The 24,994-nt window shown below is 43.8% G+C and overlaps 1 protein-coding gene across 1 annotated transcript in view; it reads right to left on the bottom strand.

Annotated features, from left to right (window-relative positions):
* CUNH5orf22 (chromosome unknown C5orf22 homolog) overlaps window positions 1-24,994 on the bottom strand; it is a 97,250-nt gene that overhangs the window by 16,811 nt on the left and 55,445 nt on the right. The window contains exons 7-8 of the mRNA XM_073678642.1: window positions 16,351-16,417; window positions 10,882-11,021 (exon numbers count right to left, since the gene is read on the bottom strand). Coding sequence (XP_073534743.1) covers window positions 10,882-11,021; window positions 16,351-16,417 — 207 coding nt within the window. The remainder of the gene's footprint in view (window positions 1-10,881; window positions 11,022-16,350; window positions 16,418-24,994) is intronic.

Genomic DNA, 24,994 nt, shown 5'->3' with positions numbered 1-24,994 from the left:
AGAATTTGATAACATTAGGTCATCATATTGAATAAGTTGTCATTAGTCTGGAGTGCAAGTGCTCGCTACTTGAGTTTGCATCGGGTACTCAGGTATGCACCATGTATCAAGGGTGCTCGAGTGACATGCTCGAGTTCCCGCCCGCATGTTTCACGGTTATTAGACACCCAAAAAACAACATGGGGGGATCGCTCGTGCAAGGCAGGCAATCCCCGCGAGTTTTTTTTGTCCGCGAAGCATATGGGGCGGAGACTCGAGCATGTCACTCGAGCACCCACGATACTCAATGCATACCCAAGCACCCGATGCAAACTCAAATAACGAGCACTTGCGCTGAACACTAGTTGCCATTTTGTCATCATTTTTTTTTTTTACTTTTGAAAAAAAAAAAAAGAAAACCCTAACCCTAGCACAACCCTAACCCCAACCCCAGCCCTTTATTTTTTACGCCGTTCCTAGTGCGGTATAAGTGATCAGACGACTTTATTCTTCGGGTCGGTGCGACTACAGAGATACCAGAATCATATCGTGTTTTTATGATTGACAGCTGTCACACACTAAAAGACGCATTTTTTTTGTAAAATCAAGTTTTCGCATCGCCATTTCTTGAGAGCTATAATTTTTCCATATTTTGGCCGACAGAGTCATGTGATGGCTTGTTTTTTGTGGGATGAGTTGACGTTTTTATTGGTGCCATTTTCATGCACGTGACATTTTTTGATCACTTTCTATTCCGATTTTTGGGAGGCAGAATAAACAAAAACTAACAATTCAGGAATTGTGTTTTACATTTTTTTATTCTGCTCCGTGTGTGGTAAAATTGATAATGTAGCTTTATTCTTCAGGTCAGTAGGTTTACAGCGGTACCACATTTATATCGTTTCTATGTTTTGGCGCTTTTACACAATAAAAGCTATTTTATAGAAAAAATTATTTTTTGCATCATTTTATTCTGAGAGCTATAAATTTTTGGGTTTTTTTGATGAAGGAGCTGTACGTCGGCTTGTTTTTTGCGGGACAAGATGACGTTTTCAGCGGTACCATTTTTATTTATATTCGTCTTTTTGATCGCGTGTTATTCCATTTTTTGTTTGGCAGTATGATGATAAAGCATTGTTTTTTGCTTCGTTTTTTATTTTTTACCGTGTTCACTGAAGGGGTTAACTAGTGGGACAATTTTATAGGTCAGGTCGTTCCGGACGCGGCGATACCAAATATGTGTACTTTTGTTTGTTTGTTTTTCTTCATAATAATATTTATTGATGGGTACATTATATTTTTAATTTTGGTGGATTATTATTATTTTTTAATATTTTTACTATTTTTTTTTCACTCTGACAGAATAAAAGTTAAAAAACTTTCTCCCACTATGGGACTTTCACTTTTTTTACTCTGATCGCCTACATAGCACAGGAATGGAGCACCATTACATAGCACAGGAATGGAGCACCATCCCTGTGCCATGCAGGCTGTCAGCGCTGCACAGTGAGAAGATAGTTTGGTCATGCACTGCGCATGACCAAAAAAATGTTCCTGCTTCCTGGTGACCCGGATGTTGTCATGACGACATCGGGTCGTCATGGCAACATCTGGGAAGCCGCGACAGACAGCGCTGGAGGCCGGAAGAGGAGGTGAGTATTGCGATCACCCCCCCTTAGCCACCACAATGCTGCTATCGACTTCGATCGCAGCATTGCGGGGGTTAATGTGCCGGGAGCGGTGCGGGACCGCTCCCTGTACATAGTACCGGGTGTCGGCTGTGACTATCAGCTGACACCTGGCGGCGATCGCGCCCGCACAGCCTGTGTGCGCGATCGCCATGACGTATTAATACAGGTCAGCCTCTTAAAGCCCAGGGCACAGACGCATATTAATAAGTCATGGCCTTTAAAGGGGTTAAAAAATAAACATAAAAAGTTAAAACCACCACCCTTTTCCCCATTATAAGTAAAGATATAAAATATACATACATATACACACACACACACACACACACACACACACACACACACACACGGTATCACTGCGTTCAGAAAAGTCTAACAAAAGACGGATTTTGGTAAGACCTTACCTGTAAAATCCTTTTCAGCGAGGGAAGGAAGGGAGACACAGTCATTACAAGTGGGTAGGCGGAGCCCACATAGGATAGAACACCTCAGATTAAAAAAGAGTGTTGTCCGGCCCCTCCAGCTTGGGCTCCTCCTACTCCAGCTCTCCAGTCCGTACACAAGCTAAGGAAGAGCAAATATCACCAGCGGAGCAACATAACCCCTTCTGAAGAACTTCAGAGAAAAAACAAGAGACAGGTTATGCATATAACAGAAAAACCACACAGTCCCAGGTACTACTCACTGGACCTGACCACTGCGATGAGCTGGCAATGCTGGAACAGAGCCTTAGCGCGCCGACCTCAGCCCAGATAATCGCTATCAGAGAAGGGTCACGCTGCATCTGAAAACACAGTAACACACTTCTGCCATGGGAGGGAGCTGTGTCTCCCTTCCTTCCCTCGCTGAAAAGGATTTTACAGGTAAGGTCTTACCAAAATCCGTCTTTCAGCAGCAGATGGAAGGAAGGGAGACACAGTCATTACTAGTGGGACGTCCCAAAGCAGTCCAAAAATTAAGGGTGGGAAAAAACCAACAGAGGCAGAATCCCAACAACCTAGAAAAATGCGCAACTAGCGCTAAATACAAGTTAACGATAACTTAAACTACAGCCGCCTGCAGGACCCTACGTCCTAAGGCTGCATCAGCGGAAGCACTGACGTCCACCTTATAAAACTTTGTAAAAGTGTGGACGGAGCGCCAGGTAGCCGCCCGGCAGAGTTGAGCTGCCGAGGCCCCTTGATGAAAAGCCCACGATGAACCCACAGCTCTCGTGGAGTGAGCTCGAATCTTAATTGGACAAGATTCGCCCTTGAGTCGGTAAGCCTCTAAAATGGCCGACCGAATCCATCGAGCTATAGTGTCCTTGGAAGCTCGTTGACCACGCCGACGACCTGCTGGAATCACAAACAGAGAGTCCGATTTCCGAAAACCTTGAGTAATAGACAAATAGAACTTCAAAGCCCGCACTAAATCCAATGAGTGCAAGGCCCGTTCCTTCGCATTCCTCGGTTCCGGACAGAGCGAGGGCAACACAATATCCTGGTTAACATGAAATTGTGACACCACCTTAGGTAGAAAGTCGCCCCGTGTGCGAAGCACCACGCGATCCGGGAGAAACTCCAGAAAAGGAGGCGAGCAAGAAAGAGCCGCCAGTTCAGAAACCCTTCTCAAAGAGGTGACTGCCACTAAAAAGGCAACCTTCCAAGAAAGCAAAGAAAGGCTAACGGAGTCCATAGGCTCAAAAGGCCCATGTTGAAGAGCCTCCAAGACCAGATTGAGCCGCCAAGGGGACACAAGCGCCTTCCGCGGCGGAAACTGACGGGTTACCCCGCAAAAAAAGGAACGAACGTCCCTACGCGAGGCGATAGCCTTCCGAAACAGCAAGGACAAAGCAGAGACCTGACCCCTCAGAGTGCTAACTGCCAAACCCTTGTCCAGGCCATACTGCAAAAAGGCCAACAAATTGGGAATGGAAAAAATCCTCGGGTTCCTTGAAGAACCCGAACACCATGAAAAGAAGGCCTCCCAAGTCTTGTGATAGATCCTAGTAGTGGCAGGACCCCTGGCAGCTCGCAGAGTGGCAATGACTTCGGCTGAAAAACCTTGACGAGTCAAGATTTCGGTCTCAAGAGCCACGCCGTCAAACGCAGAGACTTCAGGTCCGGATGACGAACGGGCCCTTGGGTTAACAGGTCCGGGCGAAGAGGGAGAGGAAGTGGAGGCGCAGCCAGAAGCGACACCAGCGTCGAGAACCACGTCCTCCTTGGCCAGTCTGGGGCTACTAACATAGCCGGGACTCTTTCCAGTCTGATCCGACGCAACACCAGAGGAAGTAAGGATATCGGCGGGAACACATAGATTAGCTCGAATTGGTCCCACGGAGCCACCAGAGCATCCACCGCCACAGCCTTCGGGTCCTTGTACCTGGACATGACCGTCGGTAACTTGGTGTTGAACCTTGATGCCATCAAATCCACTTGAGGAGTTCCCCAACGGGAGCACAGCTGTGCAAAAATTTCTGGGTGAAGACTCCATTCTCCGGGATCCACCTTCTCGCGACTGAGGAAGTCCGCCGTGATATTCTGAACTCCCGGAATGTGAATCGCAGAGATGGCTGGCACCTTGGCCTCGGCCCATACCAGGATCCGAGACACTTCCATCATGAGCCTGGAGCTCCTCGTTCCACCTTGATGGTTGATATACGCGACCGCCGTCGCGTTGTCTGTCTGCACTCGGACTGGCAGACCGTTTAAAGGGACCGTCCAGTGTTGGAGGCAAAGGAAAATCGCCCTCAATTCCAGGATGTTGATCGGCAGGACAGACTCTTCCGACGACCATACTCCCTGAATCCAGAGATCGTTCCAGACACCCCCCCAGCCTGACAGGCTGGCATCGGTGGTTATGACCGACCACCTCGGAAGGAGGAAGGACTTCCCCAGGGATAACGCTTCCGGACGTAACCACCATTCTAGAGACTCTCGCACCCTGTGGGAGATGATGACACTGCGATCCAGCGAAGCCTGTGATCGATCCCAACGGTTCAGAATGAGCATTTGGAGAGTCCTGGAATGAAATTGGGCAAACGGAAGTGCCTCCATTGACGCCACCATCAAACCCAAAAGGCGCATACACCTTCGAAGGGACATTGCTGTCGAAGACTTCATAACCTGTACATGTCGAAGAAGACTTGCTTGCTTGTCTGGAGGCAGGGACACCACTGCTCGTACCGTGTCGAAATGCATCCCCAAAAACAGGATTGACTGCGACGGTTCCAGAGACGACTTCTTCCAATTGACCAGCCACCCGAAGTCCTCCAGGAGCTGAAGGGATAGATTGCGAGCCGTCACCGCCTCCTCCTTTGAGGACGCCACAATCAAAAGGTCGTCCAGGTAGGGAAGAACCGTAACCCCCTGTCTTCGAAGGATCGCCATGAGAGGTGCCAGAATTTTTGTAAAAACTCTGGGCGCCGAGGCCAACCCGAATGGTAGGGCCACAAACTGGAAATGGTCCTGACCTATGGCAAAACGAAGGAAGCGTTGGTGGGCCCTTCCGACGGGAACATGCAAATAAGCGTCGCGAATGTCGATTGACACCAAAAAGTCGTTCTGCGACAGGGCCGCCACAACCGAGCGAAGCGACTCCATGCGGAATTTCCGGGTGCGGACATGCCGATTCAATCTTTTGAGATCCAGAATGGGGCGAAATTTGTCCTCCTTTTTGGGGACCACAAAGAGGTTTGAATAAAACCCTCTTCCCCGGTCCTCCGGCGGAACCGGTACCACCACACCCTTCTGCAGAAGGGAATCGACCTCCTGCCGTAGAGCGGCAACTAGCTCGGGCTCTGACGGAATGCGAGATCGGCAAAACCTGTCCGGGGGTCGAGAAAGAAACTCTATGAAGTAGCCTGCTGACACAACCCGCGTCACCCAGGAGTCCGAAACGCGGGACGCCCAAGTCGATTCGAATTGGAGCAAGCGACCCCCCACTCGAGAGCCCTCGAGAGAGAAAACCTGGCGTCAGTCCGCCTTAGCGGGCTTTTTGTCAGCTTCCCGCTTGTCTTGACGGAAGCTCTGTTTCCAGGGAGTGCGGGATTTCTGAGAAGCCTTTTTTCCTGAAAAAGAGGGACGACCCGATCCCCAAGAGGGCTGACTGGACCGTCCCCTGGACCGAAAGGGCCGCCGACTACTACCGGCACTAGGCCTGCCCGACACAGAAGCCACAGTTCTTCGCTGTGGTAAGGCCGCTTCTTTTGCCTTTGCCTTGACAATCAGCTCCGTGAGGTCAGATCCAAATAACTGACCACCCTTGTAAGCTAAAGATAGCAAACCTTGCTTGGAAACCGCGTCCCCGGTCCACTGTCTGAGCCACAGTGCTCTTCTGACTGTGACCGCCGAGGATTGCGCCCTGGACAGCAGTGACGCGGTATCCAAACCTGCATCACTGCCATATCGGGCCGCATCCTCCAACAACTTGAAAAGCCCATCTACCTCGGATAGCGGGGATCCATCCTGCCACGCCGTCCGTACACGGTCCAACCAGCTTAGGGAAGCTTTACAAGCACACATGGATCCTAGCACCGCTCTGAATCCATGACCCGCGGCCTCGTAGATGGATTTCGCCGCCATCTCCGTTTTTCTGTCCAGCGGATCCTGCAGACTCGCCTTCCCTTTAACAGGCAGTAATGAGGATTTGCTCAGCTGGGATAAAGGGACATCCACTTCAGGAGAAGGAATCCAATTATCAATCAACTCCGTGGAACACGGATACAGTGCCTCAAAAAACCGTGTCCCCTGAAAACGTTTATCTGGACACAGGCGTTCCTTCTCCACTGCCCCATTAAGCTCATCCAGAGATGGTAATGCCAAGCGCGACCTATGCGACTCCTGAAACATCCGGGCCGACTTACCAGGACGTCTAGTTACCTCCTCCGGAAACTGTAACGCCTCCCTCATGGCTCCAATAAAAGCCTCTGCACGGCCCAAAAAAGAGGCAGAGTGCCCCTGCCGATCCTCCTTATCCGAATCGGACATCTCCCCATCTGAGCTTGAAGGGGAACCCTCCATAACAGAGATCTCCGAGTCGCTGCGCGGGGAGGGCAGTACCGGCCTGTGGCGCTTCCTGCCATGAGAGGATCTAGCTGACACCCAATAACCTAGAAGGTCAGACAGGCCATCAATAGAACGAGTGAGGGCCTCCATTTTGACCACTGCCCCATCACCGAAACCCCCGACTGCTGCGCTTGACGCCGTCGAGGACTCCTGCGTGTCAGACACGCGAGACTGATCCTGTAGCGGACCTGGGAGACGGTCCGCACCTCCTGGACCCTGATCTGACATGCCCTCACACAGTATATGGCAGGTTAAACCTGTCAGTAAGTAGGACAGTGTGGTTTCTTAAAAGAAAGCTGAAGGGTTAAAGCTCTTAAAGAGAGAGCTACCCCAGCTGACCCCCAATTAAGGGATAACCGCCTAATAAGGGGTTAATGTCGCAGACTCCCCACAACCTCTGTGAAATGAAAAGGATGTGCGAGCCCCAGACAAAAAAAAAAAAGGAACCTCTATATGAGGTAATAGCTGCAGGACAGCACAGTCTGCCACCTTATTGTGCCTCAGAAAGGTGCCCTGCGCTGAGGGGGTGAGGGGTTAAGCTTCTGCCCTGACAGGCAGAAGCGACTCACCCAGCTGGCCGCGGTGCAGTGTTCCTTCGGTCTGTCGGGAGGAGAGGAGAGTGAGGAGCCCGATGGAAGCCGTTCAGTAATGGCCGCCGCGCTGTGAGGAGAGAGAAGCCGGAAGAGGAGGGCAGGAGAAAGCGCGCGCTCAGAGCGCTTCTTGCCCGCGAAAGACCGGGAAGGCGCGAAGCCACGCCCCCCGCCGGCTTCAAAAAAAGCGCGCGCGACTCCTCCGCTCTCCGCTCCTGCCCCGCTTCCATGTCCTGCAGGCATCCACCTGCGGACAAAAAAACACAAGTCACCACCTGAATACATGTAGCAGCGGCTGCCGCAGCAGCCGCTGAGGCACTCAAAACACATTAACATGCTGAGTACTCACCCAGCTGAGCGCCACAGGGACCCCCAGGGATTTGTGGCGCTGTGCCCAAGCTTCCCCCCAGGGCGGAGAACGCAGTGACCCCAGATGCGCGGTTTGCGTCCCCGCCAGGGAAGCATCCCTCATCCCCCGGGGCCGGCAGGGTTCTGCAGGGACCTCTCTCAAAGGGTAATGCAGATCCGCCAAGGGAGGGGTGGGGGTCCAGCAGCGCTGAGACCCCTGAGACCTCAAGACCACGGGGGTCCAAGTCTCTGTCCGATAAAAATAAAAAAATTTTCTGAGGAGCTGCTTCCAGCAGCGACCATCCTCTGTGACCTCAAATTTTAGACTGGAGAGCTGGAGTAGGAGGAGCCCAAGCTGGAGGGGCCGGACAACACTCTTTTTTAATCTGAGGTGTTCTATCCTATGTGGGCTCCGCCTACCCACTAGTAATGACTGTGTCTCCCTTCCTTCCATCTGCTGCTGAAATAGAAAAATAATTAACCCAATTGGTTAACACCGTTAACAAAAAAAATAAATACATCAAGAATGCCAAAATTATGTTTTTTTGCTCATTGCAATTCCACAAAAATGCTGAAACAAGCTATTAAAATGTCACATCTATCCCAAAATGGTATCAATAACGTCAACTCGCTATGCAATAAATAAGTCGTGACACAGCTTCATGGACCAAAAAAATTTAAATGTTACAGGTCTCGGAAAATGGCACAACCCCTCAATTTTTATTATTTTTTTTTTTTTTACAAAAAATCTTTTTCACCACTGAAATACTAAACTAAGTAGATATATTTGGCTTTGCAGTAATCGTACCGATGAGCAGAATCATATTGAGAAGTCATTTTTACCACAAAATGTACACCGTAAAAGCACTTATCAAAAAACAAATGTTAGAATTGTGTTTCTTTTTTTAAAATTTCTTTCCACTTGGATTTTTTTCCGATTTTCCAGTACATTATATGGTAAAATAAATGGTACCATTCAAAAGTACAACTCGTCCTACAAAAAAAAAAAAGCCCTCATATGTCTATGTGGACAGAAAAATAAGAGTTATGGCTCTAGGAAGAAAGGGAGGGAAAAACTAAATTGGCCTCGTCGTGAAGTGGTTAACCTGGCTTCCATCACATTACTTATAGGAGGAAATGTCTGCAAATCACAGATGAAAGATGTCATTTTCTAATAGAGTGAATACCAGCGCATACACTATTAGAAAACAACATCTCTCACAGATATCTCAGTCTCTTATATCACACACATCGGGAGGATGAGAAGAGACACACAGACGGCCATGGGAGATATTGTTTTCTGTGCTCACAGAAAGCAGGAGAGCAGGATACACAGTCTGCTATGCTTAGGTTGGATTTTGTATTCGGTCATGTGATGGCAGGCATTTTAAAAATTTTAATTGCCCTCTTGGGAAGTCCAGCACAAATAAATAAAAGGAGTCTGCCACCCCCAAAATACAAACTAAGCTACTCAAACAGTTACAGGCAAGGTACTTCCTAGAATGATCATTAGTAGACATTTCTCAATGCGCCTTCCACGACAGCATTGGAGGATGTTGTCCACGCCCTATTGGGGGACAGGAACAGAGAGATTAAAAGCCCCTCCCCACCATCAATCCCCAGTATTTTCCTGTCCCCCTTGGGGCATGGAGAGATCCTGCAGTGCTGTCGGGCCGGCAGGGCAGCGCTGTATTTCCTTTACCTGTGTGCCGGACAGTGGTCGGTTGGGGTGTTCCCTCCTTGCTGCTCTCCTTTGGGGGACCACCCTGGCTTCCTTCGCCCCACTGAGGGTAAAGCAAGCCAGGGGACAGTTCATGCCGGAGGCCGCTCCCGCCCTCCGGCATCTCCTGTTTCCTGGAGCGCGGTTGTCGCGCGCACGGGCATCCCCGCGCGGGCACCGGATGTAACGTCGCCGCGGGCCCTGCCGCTCCGGCCTGAGCATTCCACGCTGCATGTGGATTCCATGCTCCTGAACCGGCGGACGGTTGGGCGCGCGCACGCGCCGGGTGACGTCACTGTGACCGAACATAAAATTATGCTTCGCCTGGACACTTCCTTTCTCCCAAAGATAGTTACAGATTTCCATCGTTCCCAGGAAATCATCCTTCCAATCCAAAGGAAGCAGAGTTCCACCTTCTAGATGTCCGCAGAGCTGTCCTTTATTATCTTCAACAAACTGAGTCTTGGAGATTGGATGGGAACCTATTTATACAGCACTCGGGGCAGAACAGAGGAAGGAAGGCAGCTAAATCCACTATAGCAAACTGGTTCAAAAAGGCAACTGGGGAAGCTTATAGCAATCAACAAAGGAATCCACCGATTGCCTTAAAGGCCCATTCTACCAGATCCACATCAACTTCATGGGCCGAAAGAGCAGGCGCTTCTACTGAGCAGATTTGCAGGGCAGCTACATGGTCTTCCCTTCATACATTTTCTAAACATTATAGATTAGACTTATCCATTAGGGATTTAGCCTTTGGTAGGAAAGTCCTACAAGCTATTGTCCCTCCCTAATACAATATCGTTGGTATTCCTCCAATGCGGTCATGGAGGCGACAGCACGAATTTCCCTCCCTATGGATTCCATATAACTGTCAGGTAACCATTTTTCCAGGTGATCTTGGTAAACACTGGGGATTGATGGTGGGGTGGGGGGGGGCTTTTAAACTCTCTATGTTCCTGTCCCCCAATAGGGCGTGGACAACATCCTCCAATGCTATCATGGAAGGCTTCTAGAAAGCGAATTACCGGTAAGGACTAATTCTATTTTTTCTCACTTGTGCAGAACCCTGCAAGGGGAAGCAGACGTGATGAGAAAATGTGACGAGGACTAGACAGGTGATGGTGAGGGGCCGGACAGTTTATTGGTGAAGGGCAACCCAGATGCATGCTCTTCACCTGGAGTAAATCAGTGAAGTTGACCACTTCCATCTCTGATAGTCATTGATATGGCATTCCAATCATACAGCCCCATATGTGAAATTTAACCAATCACTCACATACAGAATTAGAGGCATAAAAAAACTATAGCAGGTCTAGGCAACCGTATGGATGACCTATTATAGCTCAACAAATCTGGTGTTATGTGGATATCTGACACCATCATATATGAACTACAGCTGCTATACAACTTTATACCACATATTTCACTACTGCATCGCTCTGATACATTTGTCTTGAAGCTGCTGTCGGAAAATCCTTTTAATGTTTAATGGTTGCTGTTACCTAGCTAATGTGACAAGGGTTGGTTTTGGAAGGTGTTTCAATAAATGTTTCATGGAGTGAATTAAGCATTCAATTTCCATCTCTGAGCTGACATGATGTGGAAGCTCGGCATAATCACATGTAAGGCCAGCTTGATGAATCTGTAGAAAAGAAAATAGAAAAAAATAAATATGAAGAAGCAGATCCTTTCAGTTGTGCTGTAAATATAGCAGCGATATTACTACAAGGTACGGAAAGGCCATTGTACTCAGCCAGCACCACTGACAATTAGTGAGCCAGCAATTCAGTCTTGTCCACAAGGACAATAAAGTATAGCTGATGACTGCCACACTACTGTATAGGTCACAATCAGTTATAGTATAGACACGAAGCTTGTTAAGTAAAGGATTGTAAATTACTATTTTCTGTCTGTGTCTTTAGTATAAATATACTGTATTTTTCGGACTATAAGACGCACCTTTTTCTCTGTGTGTGGGTGCGTAATATATATATATGTATATATATATATATATATATATATATATATATATATATATATATATATATATATATATATATATATATATATATATATATATATATATACACACATATATATATATACACACACACACACATATATATATATACACATACATATATATACACATGTATATATATATATATATACACACACACACACACACATGTATATATATATACATATACACATACAGTGCCTACAAGTAGTATTCAACCCCCTGCAGATTTAGCTGGTTTGATAAGATGCAAATAAGTTAGAGCCTTCAAACTGCAAACGAGAGTAGGTTTTATGAACAGAAGCATAAATCTTACAAACCAAAAAGTTATGTTGCTCAGTTGAATTTTATTAAATTTTAAACATAAAAGTGTGGGTCAATTATTATACAACCCCTATGTTTAATATTTTGTGGAATAACCCTTGTTTGCAATTACAGCTAATAATCGTCTTTTATAAGACCTGATCAGGCCGGCACAGGTCTGTGGAGTTATCTTGGCCCACTCCTCCATGCAGATCTTCTCCAAGTTATCTAGGTTCTTTGGGTGTCTCATGTGGACTTTATTCTTGAGCTCCTTCCACAAGTTTTCAATTGGGTTAAGGTCAGGAGACTGACTAGGCCACTCCAACACCTTGACTTTTTCCCTATTGAACCAGGCCTTGGTTTTCTTGGCTGTGTGCTTTGGGTCGTTGTCTTGTTGGAAGATGAAATTACGACCCATCTTAAGATCCTTGATGGAGGAGCGGAGGTTCTTGGCCAAAATCTCCAGGTAGGCCGTGCTATCCATCTTCCCATGGATGCGGACCAGATGGCCAGGCCCCTTGGCAGAGAAACAGCCCCACAGCATGATGCTGCCACCACCATGCTTGACTGTAAGGATGGTATTCTTGGGGTCGTATGGAGTGCCATCCAGTCTCCAAACGTCACGTGTGTGGTTGGCACCAAAGATCTCGATCTTGGTCTCATCAGACCATAGAACCTTGAACCAGTCTGTCTCAGAGTCCTCCAAGTGATCATGAGCAAACTGTAGACGAGCCTTGACATGACGCTTTGAAAGTAAAGGTACCTTACGGGCTCGTCTGGAACGGAGACCATTGCGGTGGAGTACGTTACTTATGGTATAGACTGAAACCAATGTCCCCACTGCCATGAGATCTTCCCGGAGCTCCTTCCTTGTTGTCCTTGGGTTAGCCTTGACTCTTCGGACAAGCCTGGCCTCGGCACGGGAGGACACTTTCAAAGGCTGTCCTGGCCGTGGAAGGCTAACAGTAGTTCCATAAGCCTTCCACTTACGGATGATGCTCCCAACAGTGGAGACAGGTAGGCCCAACTCCTTGGAAAGGGTTTTGTACCCCTTGCCAGCCTTGTGACCCTCCACGATCTTGTCTCTGATGGCCTTGGAATGCTCCTTTGTCTTTCCCATGTTGACCATGTCTGAATGCTGTTCACAAGTTTGGGGAGGGTCTTAAATAGTCAGAAAAGGCTGGCAAAAGAGATCTTTAATCCACATATGTGAAGCTCATTATTCTTGGTGCCTGAACTACTTCTTAATACTTTAGGGGGACCAAACAGAATTCTTGTGGTTTGAGGGGTTGAATAATAAATGACACTCTGAATTAACTTTTTACGTTTTTAAAAAAAACAAACAAAAAAAAAAACAAAAACAAAATTTGCTGCAGTGCATTTCCCACTTCCAGGCTGATCTACAGTACAAATGTCACAATGCCAAGTTAATTCCGCATGTGTCAACTAGCTAAATCTGCAGGGTGTTGAATACTACTTGTAGGCACTGTATATATATATATATATATATATTATATATATATATACACATATACACACACATACATATATATATATATATATATATATATATATATACACACACACACATATATATATATACACATATATATATACACATACATATATATATACATACATATACATATACATATATATGTATATATATATACATACATATACATATATATATATATATATATATACACATATAATATATATATATATACATATATATATATATATATATATATATATAGTGATATGAAAAAGTTTGGGCACCCCTATTAAACTTAAGCTTAATGTTTTATAAAAATTGGTGTTTTTGCAACAGCTATTTCAGTTTGATATATGTAATAACTGTTGGGCACAGTAATGTTTCTGCCTTGAAATGAGGTTTATTGTACTAACAGAAAATGTGCAATCTACATTCAAACAAAATTTGACAGGTGCATAAGTATGGGCACCCTTATCATTTTCTTGTTTTAAATACTCCTACCTACTTTTTACTGACGTACTAAAGCACTTTTTTGGTTTTGTAACCTCATTGAGCCTTGAACTTCATAGCCAGGTGTATGCAATCATGAGAAAAGCTACTTAAAGTGGCCACTTGCAAGTTGTTCTCCTGTTTGAATCTCCTCTGAAGAGTGGCATCATGGGCTCCTCAAAACAACTGTCAAATGATCTGAAAACAAAGATTATTCAACATAGTTGTTCAGGGGAAGGATACAAAAAGCTGTCTCAGCGATTTAACCTGTCAGTTTCCACTGTGAGGAACATAGTAAGGAAATGGAAGAACACATGGACAGTTCTTGCTAAGGCCAGAAGTGACAGGCCAAGGAAAATAGAAAGGCAGAGAAGAAGAATGGTGAGATCAGTCAAGGACAATCCTCAGACCACCTCCAGAGAGCTTCAGCATCAACTTGCTGCAGATGGTGTCACTGTGCATCGGTCAACTATACAACGCACTTTGCACAAGGAGAAGCTGTATGGGAGAGTGATGCGAAAACAGCCGTTTCTGCAAGCACGCCACAAACAGAGTCGGCTGAGGTATGCAAAAGCACATTTGGAGAAGCCAATTTCTTTTGGAAGAAGGTCCTGTGGACTGATGAAACCAAGATTGAGTTGTTTGGTCATACAAAAAGGCGTTATGCATGGCGGCAAAAAAACACAGCATTCCAAGAAAAACACTTGCTACCCACAGTAAAATTTGGTGGAGGTTCCATCATGCTTTGGGGCTGTGTGGCCAATGCCGGCACCGGGAATCTTGTATGGACAATTACAATGTTCTGGAATGGCCATCCCAATCCCCAGACCTGAATATCATTGAACATCTGTGGGATCATTTGAAGAGGGCTGTCCATGCTCGGCGACCATCAAACTTAACTGAACTGGAATTGTTTTGTAAAGAGGAATGGTCAAAAATACCTTCATCCAGGATCCATGAACTCATTAAAAGCTACAGGAAGGGACTAGAGGCTGTTATTTTTGCAAAAGGAGGATCTACTAAATATTAATGTCACTTTTCTGGTGAGGTGCCCATACTTATGCACCTGTCAAATTTTGTTTGAATGCAGATTGCACATTTTCTGTTAGTACAATAAACCTCATTTCAAGGCAGAAACATTACTGTGTCCAACAGTTATTACATATATGAAACTGAAATAGCTGTTGCAAAAACACCAATTTTTATAAAACATTAAGCTTAAGATTAATAGGGGTGCCCAAACTTTTTCATATAACTGTGTGTGTATATATATATATATATATATATATATATATATATATATATATATATATATATATATATATATATATATATATATATATATATATATATATACACATACACACATATATATACATATATACACATACATACATATATACACACACACACACACATATACACACGCTGTGGGGATCAGCAGCGGTGGAGGAGTGGGGCACAGGAGGCAGTAGCCATCTGATGCAGCCTACACTGTGCCTGCTTCTAAAGTGAATGAATATTCACTGCTCCCCATGCCCATGGACCAGGAAGAGGGAAGGGTGCTATACATACCAGGATGAAGGTAGCCATTCATACCAGAAAGAGTGATGAGGGGTGCCATACATACCAGGATGAAGGGTGCCATACATACCAGGATGAAGGGTGCCATACATACCAGGATGAAGGGTGCCATACAAAATAGAATTGATTAAAGTGCTTTTCTCTTCAATGAAACCTCTACTATGGGCCATACAGATATGTATAGATTTACTTTTCTATACCCTGTATGGCCATAGTAGAGGTCTGATAACTCCAAAGTGGTGACAGATTCCCTTTAAGGTGGTGCGCTTTACAATTTTCTATCCGATACTTGGCATTGCGCTTGGTGATGCAAGTTTTGAATGCAGCTGCTAGGCCTTGTAAACTCATGTCATGAAGCTTAAAGTGAACAATGTTTGGGCTGATGTTATGGGGGTTTCCCAGTCTAAGATGCAAAGTCTGCATTCACTCTATGACCAGCCTTGGACCTTTACATGATCTGCCACTTTGTGGTCGAGTTGCTGTGATTCCTAAATGCTTCCTAAATATTCCACAAAACAACCATCTGTGGTAATATACAAAAAAGGATGACATTTCACAAACTGACTCATTAAAATGGTGCCATCCTACCAATGGTGCCACACTCAAATTCATTGAGCTCTTTAGAAAGATTATTTTAAAAATGTTAAAGGCATACTGCATGGCTAAGGGCTGGATTGTATACACCTGGAGGAGTGGGACTGAATGAGAAACCTGAATTCAGTGATTAAGAGGTGTATCCTGATACATGTATACATGTATAGTACTAGAATCCCAATAGAACCCTATCCAAGTAGTAAAAATCTAAGCAGAGCCAAACTGGTAAACTGTTTTTTTTTTTGTTTTTTTTAAGTTAGGACCAATTGCCATTTTCCTTGTAGCTGGAGCTTCAACACATGCTCCACTTACAATGGAAAACTACAATTCACCGCTTTCTTACTTTTGGACAAAAAGAACTCAAAACATTGTGGGCTATTAAACCATCAGAAATCCAAAACTGCTAAAGAGAGTCTGGGCATTCAAGGGGTTAAAAGTAAAGTGGAATTCTACAGACAGCAAAAAAAAAAAAAAGGACTTTACCATTTCATAGTCAGGCGCTTCCATTCGACATTTCAAACTGTGCACAAGCTGGACAAGACTGCTCATTCTGTAAGAAAAGGACAAAGCTTCACTTTGCATGCAGCATTTATCTATACATGGACAGCATTTTAAAATAACCATATAAGGAAAGGGGGTGTGAGAGAGAGAAGACGCACACCATCAAAGCTCCTGTTCCTAGGCTAAAATTTATGCCTAATACCCTCTAAAACCTCAGCATCTACCCTCAAAAAGACCTGAGAGTCACCCCTGAATACCTGCTGCCAGGACCGGTGCTCTAGAAGCATGCCCCAGGTACCTGCTGTGCTGCTGACATCGCGGTGAGGAGAATCTCGTACAGGAAAGAAAAGCAACCAGAGTCCGGAGCCTCCCTCCACAGGTGCGAAGTGTCTGCGAGACCTCGGGCAGAAAAGAAACAGGACCAAAGAGACAGCAGCGGCGGAGATAGTGTGACCTCCCCGTCTCAAACCGTGAGGATCGCACACAGCACAGCAGAGGTAGGAGAGAGAGCTCCTAGAGAAACTGAGCGGCAGCGCTGACCTGAGAGCAGCTCATCACAGGACCAGAAATCTGCCTGCACACACCTACTTAGACAGACAGATAGGCTCCCCAGACATATTGGCTTAGTGTCTTTCCATGTATTCCATAGGATGCCATCACCCGATTTTTTTTGCCTCCAAAAGCCACCATTTTAAGGGATTGAAGAGACATCAGCACAACATCCCCAAACCCTAAACCCCACCTCCTTCCCATCAAAACAAGTACGTCTTTGCCATCTGTCAAAGATCAAAACTCGGGGGGGCCTGGCTTAACCCACCATGCTGCTATCCTTTTGTCACAAGCAGCACTCTGTTCCCATATGTCAAACATGTGTTTCTACTTATCAACACTCCAAACCTCTTTTGGTAGTAGAAATACAATGTTGACATATGGGAAGAGAGGGCTGTTTGTACCAAAAAGATATCTATCTAGTGAGCTGGCATTCACGCCTGGCTCTCATATAGAATTTCCAGTAGGAGAAAGGTTTATGAATGCCCTGTTACTAGAGTGTGTTATGGATTTTAATGTTTCCTATGACACCATCTACTTGCCAATTGAAATTACCAGAAGAACACTATAATTTACTGCTCTAACTCCTACTGCCACCCACAAGTCACCTTGAATGTTGACATTTGCACAAGAAGGCAAACTAAGAAATGAACACAAACATCTACTTATGAACAAGTGGCTGGTGATTCTTCCTAATACGCGCTCACATTAAAAAATTATGAAATCAAGCAGAGTGCATTAAAGATTCTGCTGAAAATCTCCCGTCTCGTAAACAACAAGGCAAACTAGATTAATTGCTAAAGAAAAAACTATCCACCCCTCAATCAGCTTACAAAAAGTCTTCCTCCCATTTCCTGGATTCAGCACCAATAGAAGATTCAGATTTCAGTAATGTGGACTATGAAAGTGAATCATTATCTGCAGACTCTGCACCTATTTCCAGGGCATTTCTCAAAAATAAAAAAATAAAAAATCACTGGCCCAGGCTATGAAACTCCTGTTACATAAACTCTCAGGCCTCGGGTCTGACCTAAAGCATGTGGGCCATAGTGTGGACTCTATGGAATCTTCACAAGCAGACCTTGTGGACTACACAAATACAGTAAGGGAACAGGTGTCCTACCACCAACATCAACTGAACACTAACATGATAGCTCTAGAAGACCAAGAAAATAGAAGCAGGCACAAAAACGTGAGAATTAAAGCAATTCCTGAATCCTTTGCTCCGCAAGGTATAGAAAAAGTAACAAAATAAATCTTCACTTCCATTGTTGGCTCTGAAAGTGTGAAAAAGATAATTGTGAATCCACAGGGATTTTAAACCCAAATTGAAAACCTCTGACCCCCCCCAAATATGATCCAATATGAGGTCTAGTCAGTTTTATGGACACTTCAGCTAATCTCAACAAGGCAAGGGAATCCCCATCTCTCACATATGACAATACTCCTATTCAAATCTACAAAGACATCGCCCCCTCCACCCTAGCAAAAAAAAAATAATAATAAAACCCCTCCTGGATGTCTTAAGAGCCAACAAACTTAATTACAGATGACATTTCCCCTTTGGCCTGACTGTTATGAAGGATTGAAGACAAGTCACCATCGGCACCCTAGAAGACCTCTAAAGAGCTTGGGACACCTTACAGATTCCATCAGTCGAAGTTCCCTCCTGGATGGCGTTAGAAGCTGGATTGGACCGTACAGAAGAAAAGGACTTCTCCCAAGTCTAGGAAACAAGTGTCAAGGTACCCACCACCGTGAAGACAGAGACAATATCCTTTTCAAGTAATTGGGCCTTTGAAATAAAAGTCTAGCGCTTACTACCCCTTATATCCCCTCCTCATGGCCTGTTCACGCTTCTGAAGGTCTGAGGGCTTACCCCCTCTCCCCTTGTTTTCTCTCTGGGGTTTTATCCCACTTAATTACTCTAATCATTTGCTAGTTGTCATACATATGTTTTATTTTCTATTATTTTACTTCTAAGCTTACAAAAAGAATCACCACTTGGACCATCTTGTCTGTTTTTCAAAAGGATGCTACGACCCCCTCCGGCTGCAGATAAGATTTCTACTGTTAATATTTGTTTGTCCTCTATGTTAATGTTTAGTTTTAGGTAAAAAGCCCGTCCATCATCCACAGATACTTCCATCCCCAAATTCCCATTCCAAAATACATGTAGCATTGAATTTTCTACACCAAATAGACCCCTGGAGACTTCATAACCCAACTGTAAAAGACTATACTTTCTTTTCCCAACCCCACAACTCATACCACAGACTAGATTACTTATTTATTTATAAACATCTCCCTAGTCAAATCAAGTTCCATAGAGTCCATAACACACTCGGATCATGCGCCGATCTTCTTAGAACTAACTATTGCTTCATTACCACGCCCAATTCCGACTTGGAGTCGGTGTCCATTTTTGTGGAGTCTGAATCGGTATAAAATGGACCAACTCCAACAATATATAATAAATTGGGTACAGTAGTTCAATGCAGTTTGTGGGGAATATTTTTTCATAACAATTTAGTTAGGAAATGTCCTATAAATGTCTGTCCTATTCCTGATCTAAGGGTCTAGACTTTTAGCTGAAATTCATCTGTCCTACAGTAAATTTATTTAACCACTTCACGCCAGAGCCTGTTTTTGCCTTCGTGACTGGGCCAATTTTTTCAATTCTGACCACTGTCACTTTATGAAGTAATTACTCTGGAACGCTTCAACGGATTCCCCTGATTCTGAGATTGTTTTTTTCGTGACATATTGTACTTCATGATCGTGGTAAAATTTCTTCGATATCACTTGCGTTTATTTGTGAAAAAAATCGGAAATTTGGCGAAAATTTTGAAAATTTTGCAATTTTTAAACTTTGAATTTTCATGCCCTTAAATCAGAGAGATATGTCGCACAAAATAGTTAATAAATAACATTTCCCACATGTCTACTTTACATCAACACAATTTTGGAACAAAATTTTTTTTTTTTGTTAGGAAGCTATAAGGGTTAAAAGTTGACCAGCGATTTCTCATTTTTCCAACAATATTTACAAAAACATTTTTTAGGGACCACATCTTATTTGAAGTGACTTTGAGGGGTCTTTATGACAGAAAATACCCCAAAGTGACACCATTCTAAAAACTGCACCCCTCAAGGTGCTCAAAAACACATTCAAGAAGTTTATTAACCCTTCAGGTGTTTCACGGGAATTTTTGGACTGTGGAAGAAAACAATGAACATTTAACTTTTTTTCACAAAAATGTTACTTTAGACCCATTTTTTTTATTTTCACAAGGGTAACAGGAAAAAATGGAATACACAATTTGTAGTGCAATTTCTTATGAGCACGCTGATACCCCATATGTGAGGGAAAACCACTGTTTGGGCGCACGGCAGGGCTCGGAAGGGAAGGAGCGCCATTAGACTTTTTGAATGTAAAATTTTTTGAATAATTAGCAGACGCCATGTTGCGTTTGGAGAGCTCCTGATGTGCCTAAACAGTGGAAACCCCCCACAAGTGACACCATTTTGGAAACTAGACCCCTTAGGGAACTTATCTAGATGTGTGGTGAGCACCTTGAACCCCAAGGTGCTTCACAGAAGTCTATAATATTGAGCTGTAAAAATAAAATTTTCACATTTTTCCCACAAAAACGTTTTTCATCCCTAATTTTGCATTATCATAAGGGTAATAGGATAAATTGCACCATGAAATTTGTTGTGCAATTTCTCCTGAACATGCCGATACCCCATATGTGGGGGAAAACCACTATTTGGGTACACTGCAGGGTTCGGAAGGGAAGGAGCGTCATTTGACTTTTTGAATATAAAATTAGTTTGAATAATTAGCAGACGCCATGTCTAATTTGGGGAGCCCCTAATGTGCCTAAACAGTGGAAACCCCGCACAAGTGACACCATTTTGGAAACTAGACCCCTTAGGGAACTTATCTAGATGTGTGGTGAGCACCTTGCACCCCCAGGTGCTTCACAGAAGTTTATAATATTGAACCGTAAAAATAAAATTTTCACATTTTTCCCACAAAAAATGTTTTTCATTCCCTAATTTTGCATTATCATAAGGGTAACAGGATAAATTGCACCATGAAATTTGTTGTGCAATTTCTCCTGAGTACACCGATACCCCATATGTGGGGGAAAACCACTGCTTTGGTGTAAGTCAGGGTTCGGAAGAGAAAGGAGCGCTATGTTGGCTGGGATAGGTTGCAGACACCATGTCACATTTGAAGAGTCGCTGACATGCCGAAACAGCAGAAACCCCCACAAGTGACCCCATTTTGTAAACTACGCCTCTCAAGGAATTCATCTAGGGAAGTAGTGAGTATTTTTAAATTTATACCATTGGACAGTGAAGAAAACAATTATATTTTTACCACAAAAAAATGTTTTACTCTCAGATTTTACATTTTCACACAGGGCAATGGGTAAAAATGGTACGTAAATGGGTCACACAATTTCTTCTAAAAGTGGCAATACCCCATATGTGGCTGTATCGTACCGCTCAGCCATACGGCGAGATCCGGGGGGGACGGAGTGCTATTTGACAATTGGAGAACAAATTATTGTAGAATAGGCATTTGGATTTGGGAGCACAAAATTTTCTGAATTTCTTTTGGGGGGCAAGGGCCATTTCGCTTTTCCAGAGCCTTTCTGCTACCAGTAACTTGGAATATTTTTAACAGATTACGGACCTGAGTGGGGACTAGCTTTTTTTGAGGACTGAGTTGAAGCTTTTATTGGGAACATTTTACGTAACATTCATCCGGCGCTCGAGGCTGAGCACTTACATCGGGGTTTCCATCTAAATTTCCAAGTGATGTAATTCAGATGAAACCCCTGTGGGATCCATTCACTGTAATGAGGCAGCAGAGTTACTCTGGACTCTGTCTGGCCTCTGTTTAGCGGTACACAAAACTGGCCAACCGCACTTTTATGCACGCCTAAAAAAAACTGACACCGTGGGATCACAGGCCAGACAGCATCCACAGTGGCCTATATCTGCCTTATTACAGGGAATCTTCCGTCATGGGTTCCGTCTGAATCACGTATTTCAGAGATTTACACGGAAACTCTGGTGTAAGTGCTCAGCGCAGAGCGCAGGATAAATGTGAGCAGAGCCTTACTGCGATCTTTGGGAGACATAATAAACAAATCAGTAGCAGGTGAAGAATTGGTTTTATTTATTTTTTTACGCCGCTCCTCGTGCGGTATAAGTGATGAGATTACTTTATTCTTTGGGTCGGTGCGATTACAGAGATACCAGATTTATATCGGGTTTTTATGATTGACAGCCGTCACACACTAAGACGCTTTTTTTTGCAAAATCTAGTTTTTGCATCGCCATATTTTGAGAGCTATAATTTTTCCATATTTCGGCCGACAGTCATGTGATGGCTTGTTTTTGTGGGACGAGTTGACATTTTTATTGGTACCATTTTTGGGTACATGACATTTTTTGATCGCTTTCTATTCCATTTTTTGGGAGGTAAAATTAACAAAAACCAACAATTCAGGAATTGTTTTTTGAGGTTTTTTTTTATGCCGTTCTGCATGTGGTAAAAGTGATAAGGCAGCGTTATTCTTCGGGACAGTACGTTTACAGCGATACTACACTTACTGTATATTTTTTTATGTTTTGGCGCTTTTACACAAAACAATTTTATAGAAAAAATATTTTTTTAGCATCGCTTTATTCTGAGAGCTATAACTTTTTTATTTTTCGGATGAGAGAGCTGTATGGCGGCTTTTTTTTTGCGGAACAAGATGACGATTTCAGCAGTACCATTTTTATTTCCATTTTGCTTTTTGATCGCATTTTTTTTCCACTTTTTGTTTGGCGATATGATGAAAAAGCATAGTTTTTTGCTCCGTTTTTTATATATTTTTATTACAGTGTGCACAGAAGGAGTTAATTAGTGTGACAGTTTTATAGATCGGGTTGTTTCGGACGCGGCGATACCAAATATGTGTACTTTTTTTGTTTTTGCATAAATATACGGATTTATTGGTTTAATATTTTATTTATTTTGTGATTTTTTTTTTTTTTTTTTTTACATTTTTACTTAGTCCCTGTAAGGGACATTAATTTTTATTTTTCTAATCACTGATCTCATGCAATGTAATAGACATGTATTGCATTGGATGAGATCTTTGCTGACAGTTTTACACCGTCTGTCTCCTGCTAGAGTTCAGCTGCAGGCTGAGCCTAGCAGGACACCATATATAGCAGATCCGGAGGCGGTCATCTGACCTCCGGCTGCCATAACAACGGCAGGTCCTGGAAGACATCAGGGGGCCGTCGGAGAGGTAAGTTGATGACCCCTCTCCTCTCACCATCTTCTATATGCCGCGAAAACTATAGATCGCGGCATATAGAAGATAGCAAAAGGGTTAACATCATTGGGACCTGATCCAGTCAAGTCCCGATGATGTCCCTTGTCAGAGCTATCGCTCTGCACCGGAACCGCAGCGCTTGCAGGACCCTAGGGGTCCTGAGCGCTGCGGGACCATCCACCGTTTTTAAACGTCAGCGCTGCACAGAGCCCAGGCAGCGCCGACATTTATGTACAGTGGGCGGTCCTGAACTGGTTAAACATGAGCCATATATGAGGGAGTCGGCGTCGTGAAGTCGGTGTCATGAAAATTGACGAGTCGGAGGTTTGGCTTACCGACTCCACAGCCCTGGCCTCTATTTTACATCAAATAAATACTCTAGAAAGCATTGATAAAACATTAATAGTGAAATAGGTACACAATGACCTGTCTAATCTGAGAAATAAACTCAAAGACATCTTAAATATACGCTCAGCTAAGATCTACCAAAGTAGTAAACAAAAATATTATATGCATGGTAATAAAGGAAGCAAATTCACCTCCTCCCTATTGAAAAAAAGCTCTGAATGGACAGTTCTCAAGCAAATCCAAGCTGCTAACAAGTCGTTAGTTAATAAAACAAAATAAATTGCAAATTCCTTTAAACGATTTTATGAAAACCTCTATAATTTAGAAACACCAAACACTATGAAATACCCACTTGAAGCCTCCAATAAAATAAATAACTTTCTAAACGCATTGTCCTTACCTACACAAGCTGAATGATTGTGAAAGGTTACCAATCTCAAATCATCCTACAGGAAATATTAGACACACTTAAAACCATTTACAATGGGAAAACACCCGGTCCAGATGGCTTTCCGATTATCTATTACAAAAAAAATTCATTAAAAACCACTATATCCCGACCTAGTAGATCTTTTAAACTCTTTTCTCTCTGGACACCACACCCAAAACAATCCCTAGAAGCATTCATTTCTATCATCCCTAAAGAGGGTAAAGACCCACTGCTATGCAGTAGTTACCATCCAATTTCTTTGTTGACCGCAGACACAAAATTATGGGCTAAAGTTCTAGCTAGAAAGATAAGTACTGTTCTACCAAAACTAACACATCCAGGCCAAACTGGTTTTGTGAAAAACAGAGAAGGGAAGTCTAATTCTGCTAGAGTCCTACACTCAATCTCTTATGTTTTACAAACAAAAACTCCCCTAACCCTCCTCTCAACCAACGCAGAAAAAGCATTTGATAGAATTAGCTGGCGCTTCATGGCAAGCGCTCTAGAAAGGTTTGGCTTCCCATCTACATTTATTGATGAAATTAACACTTTACTGAGTCCCAACCTTCAGCTAAATTAAAAGTCAACAGCTCCTTCTCTCAGAGCTTTACCATCCAAAATGGAAACAAACAGGGATGTCCTCTTTCCCCTTCTCCCTTTATGCTAGTTATGGAGACTCTCATACAAAAGATCAGACAAGACCTGACCATTCAAGGCTTAAAAATAGAACACTTGGAACAAAAAGCAGCAGCTTTTGCCGATGATCCTTTACGTCTATTGACTGATCCCAAGAGATCCTTCCCCAGGCTCACCAAACTTTTTGAACAATTTGGTGCATTATCTAACTTCATAATCAATCTAGATAAATCTGAAACCCTTAATATTTTGGCTCCAAAAATGACAGAGGATTTTAAGAAAAATCCCCCTTTTAAATGGCCCTCAAATC

The sequence above is a fragment of the Phyllobates terribilis genome, unplaced genomic scaffold, assembly GCF_046119375.1.
Source record: "Phyllobates terribilis strain yellow unplaced genomic scaffold, ASM4611937v1 Scaffold_4__5_contigs__length_816908805, whole genome shotgun sequence".
NCBI lineage: Eukaryota > Metazoa > Chordata > Amphibia > Anura > Dendrobatidae > Phyllobates > Phyllobates terribilis.
Note: the sequence above shows the minus strand (reverse complement) of the source record. Positions and strands in the feature narration are given on the sequence as shown.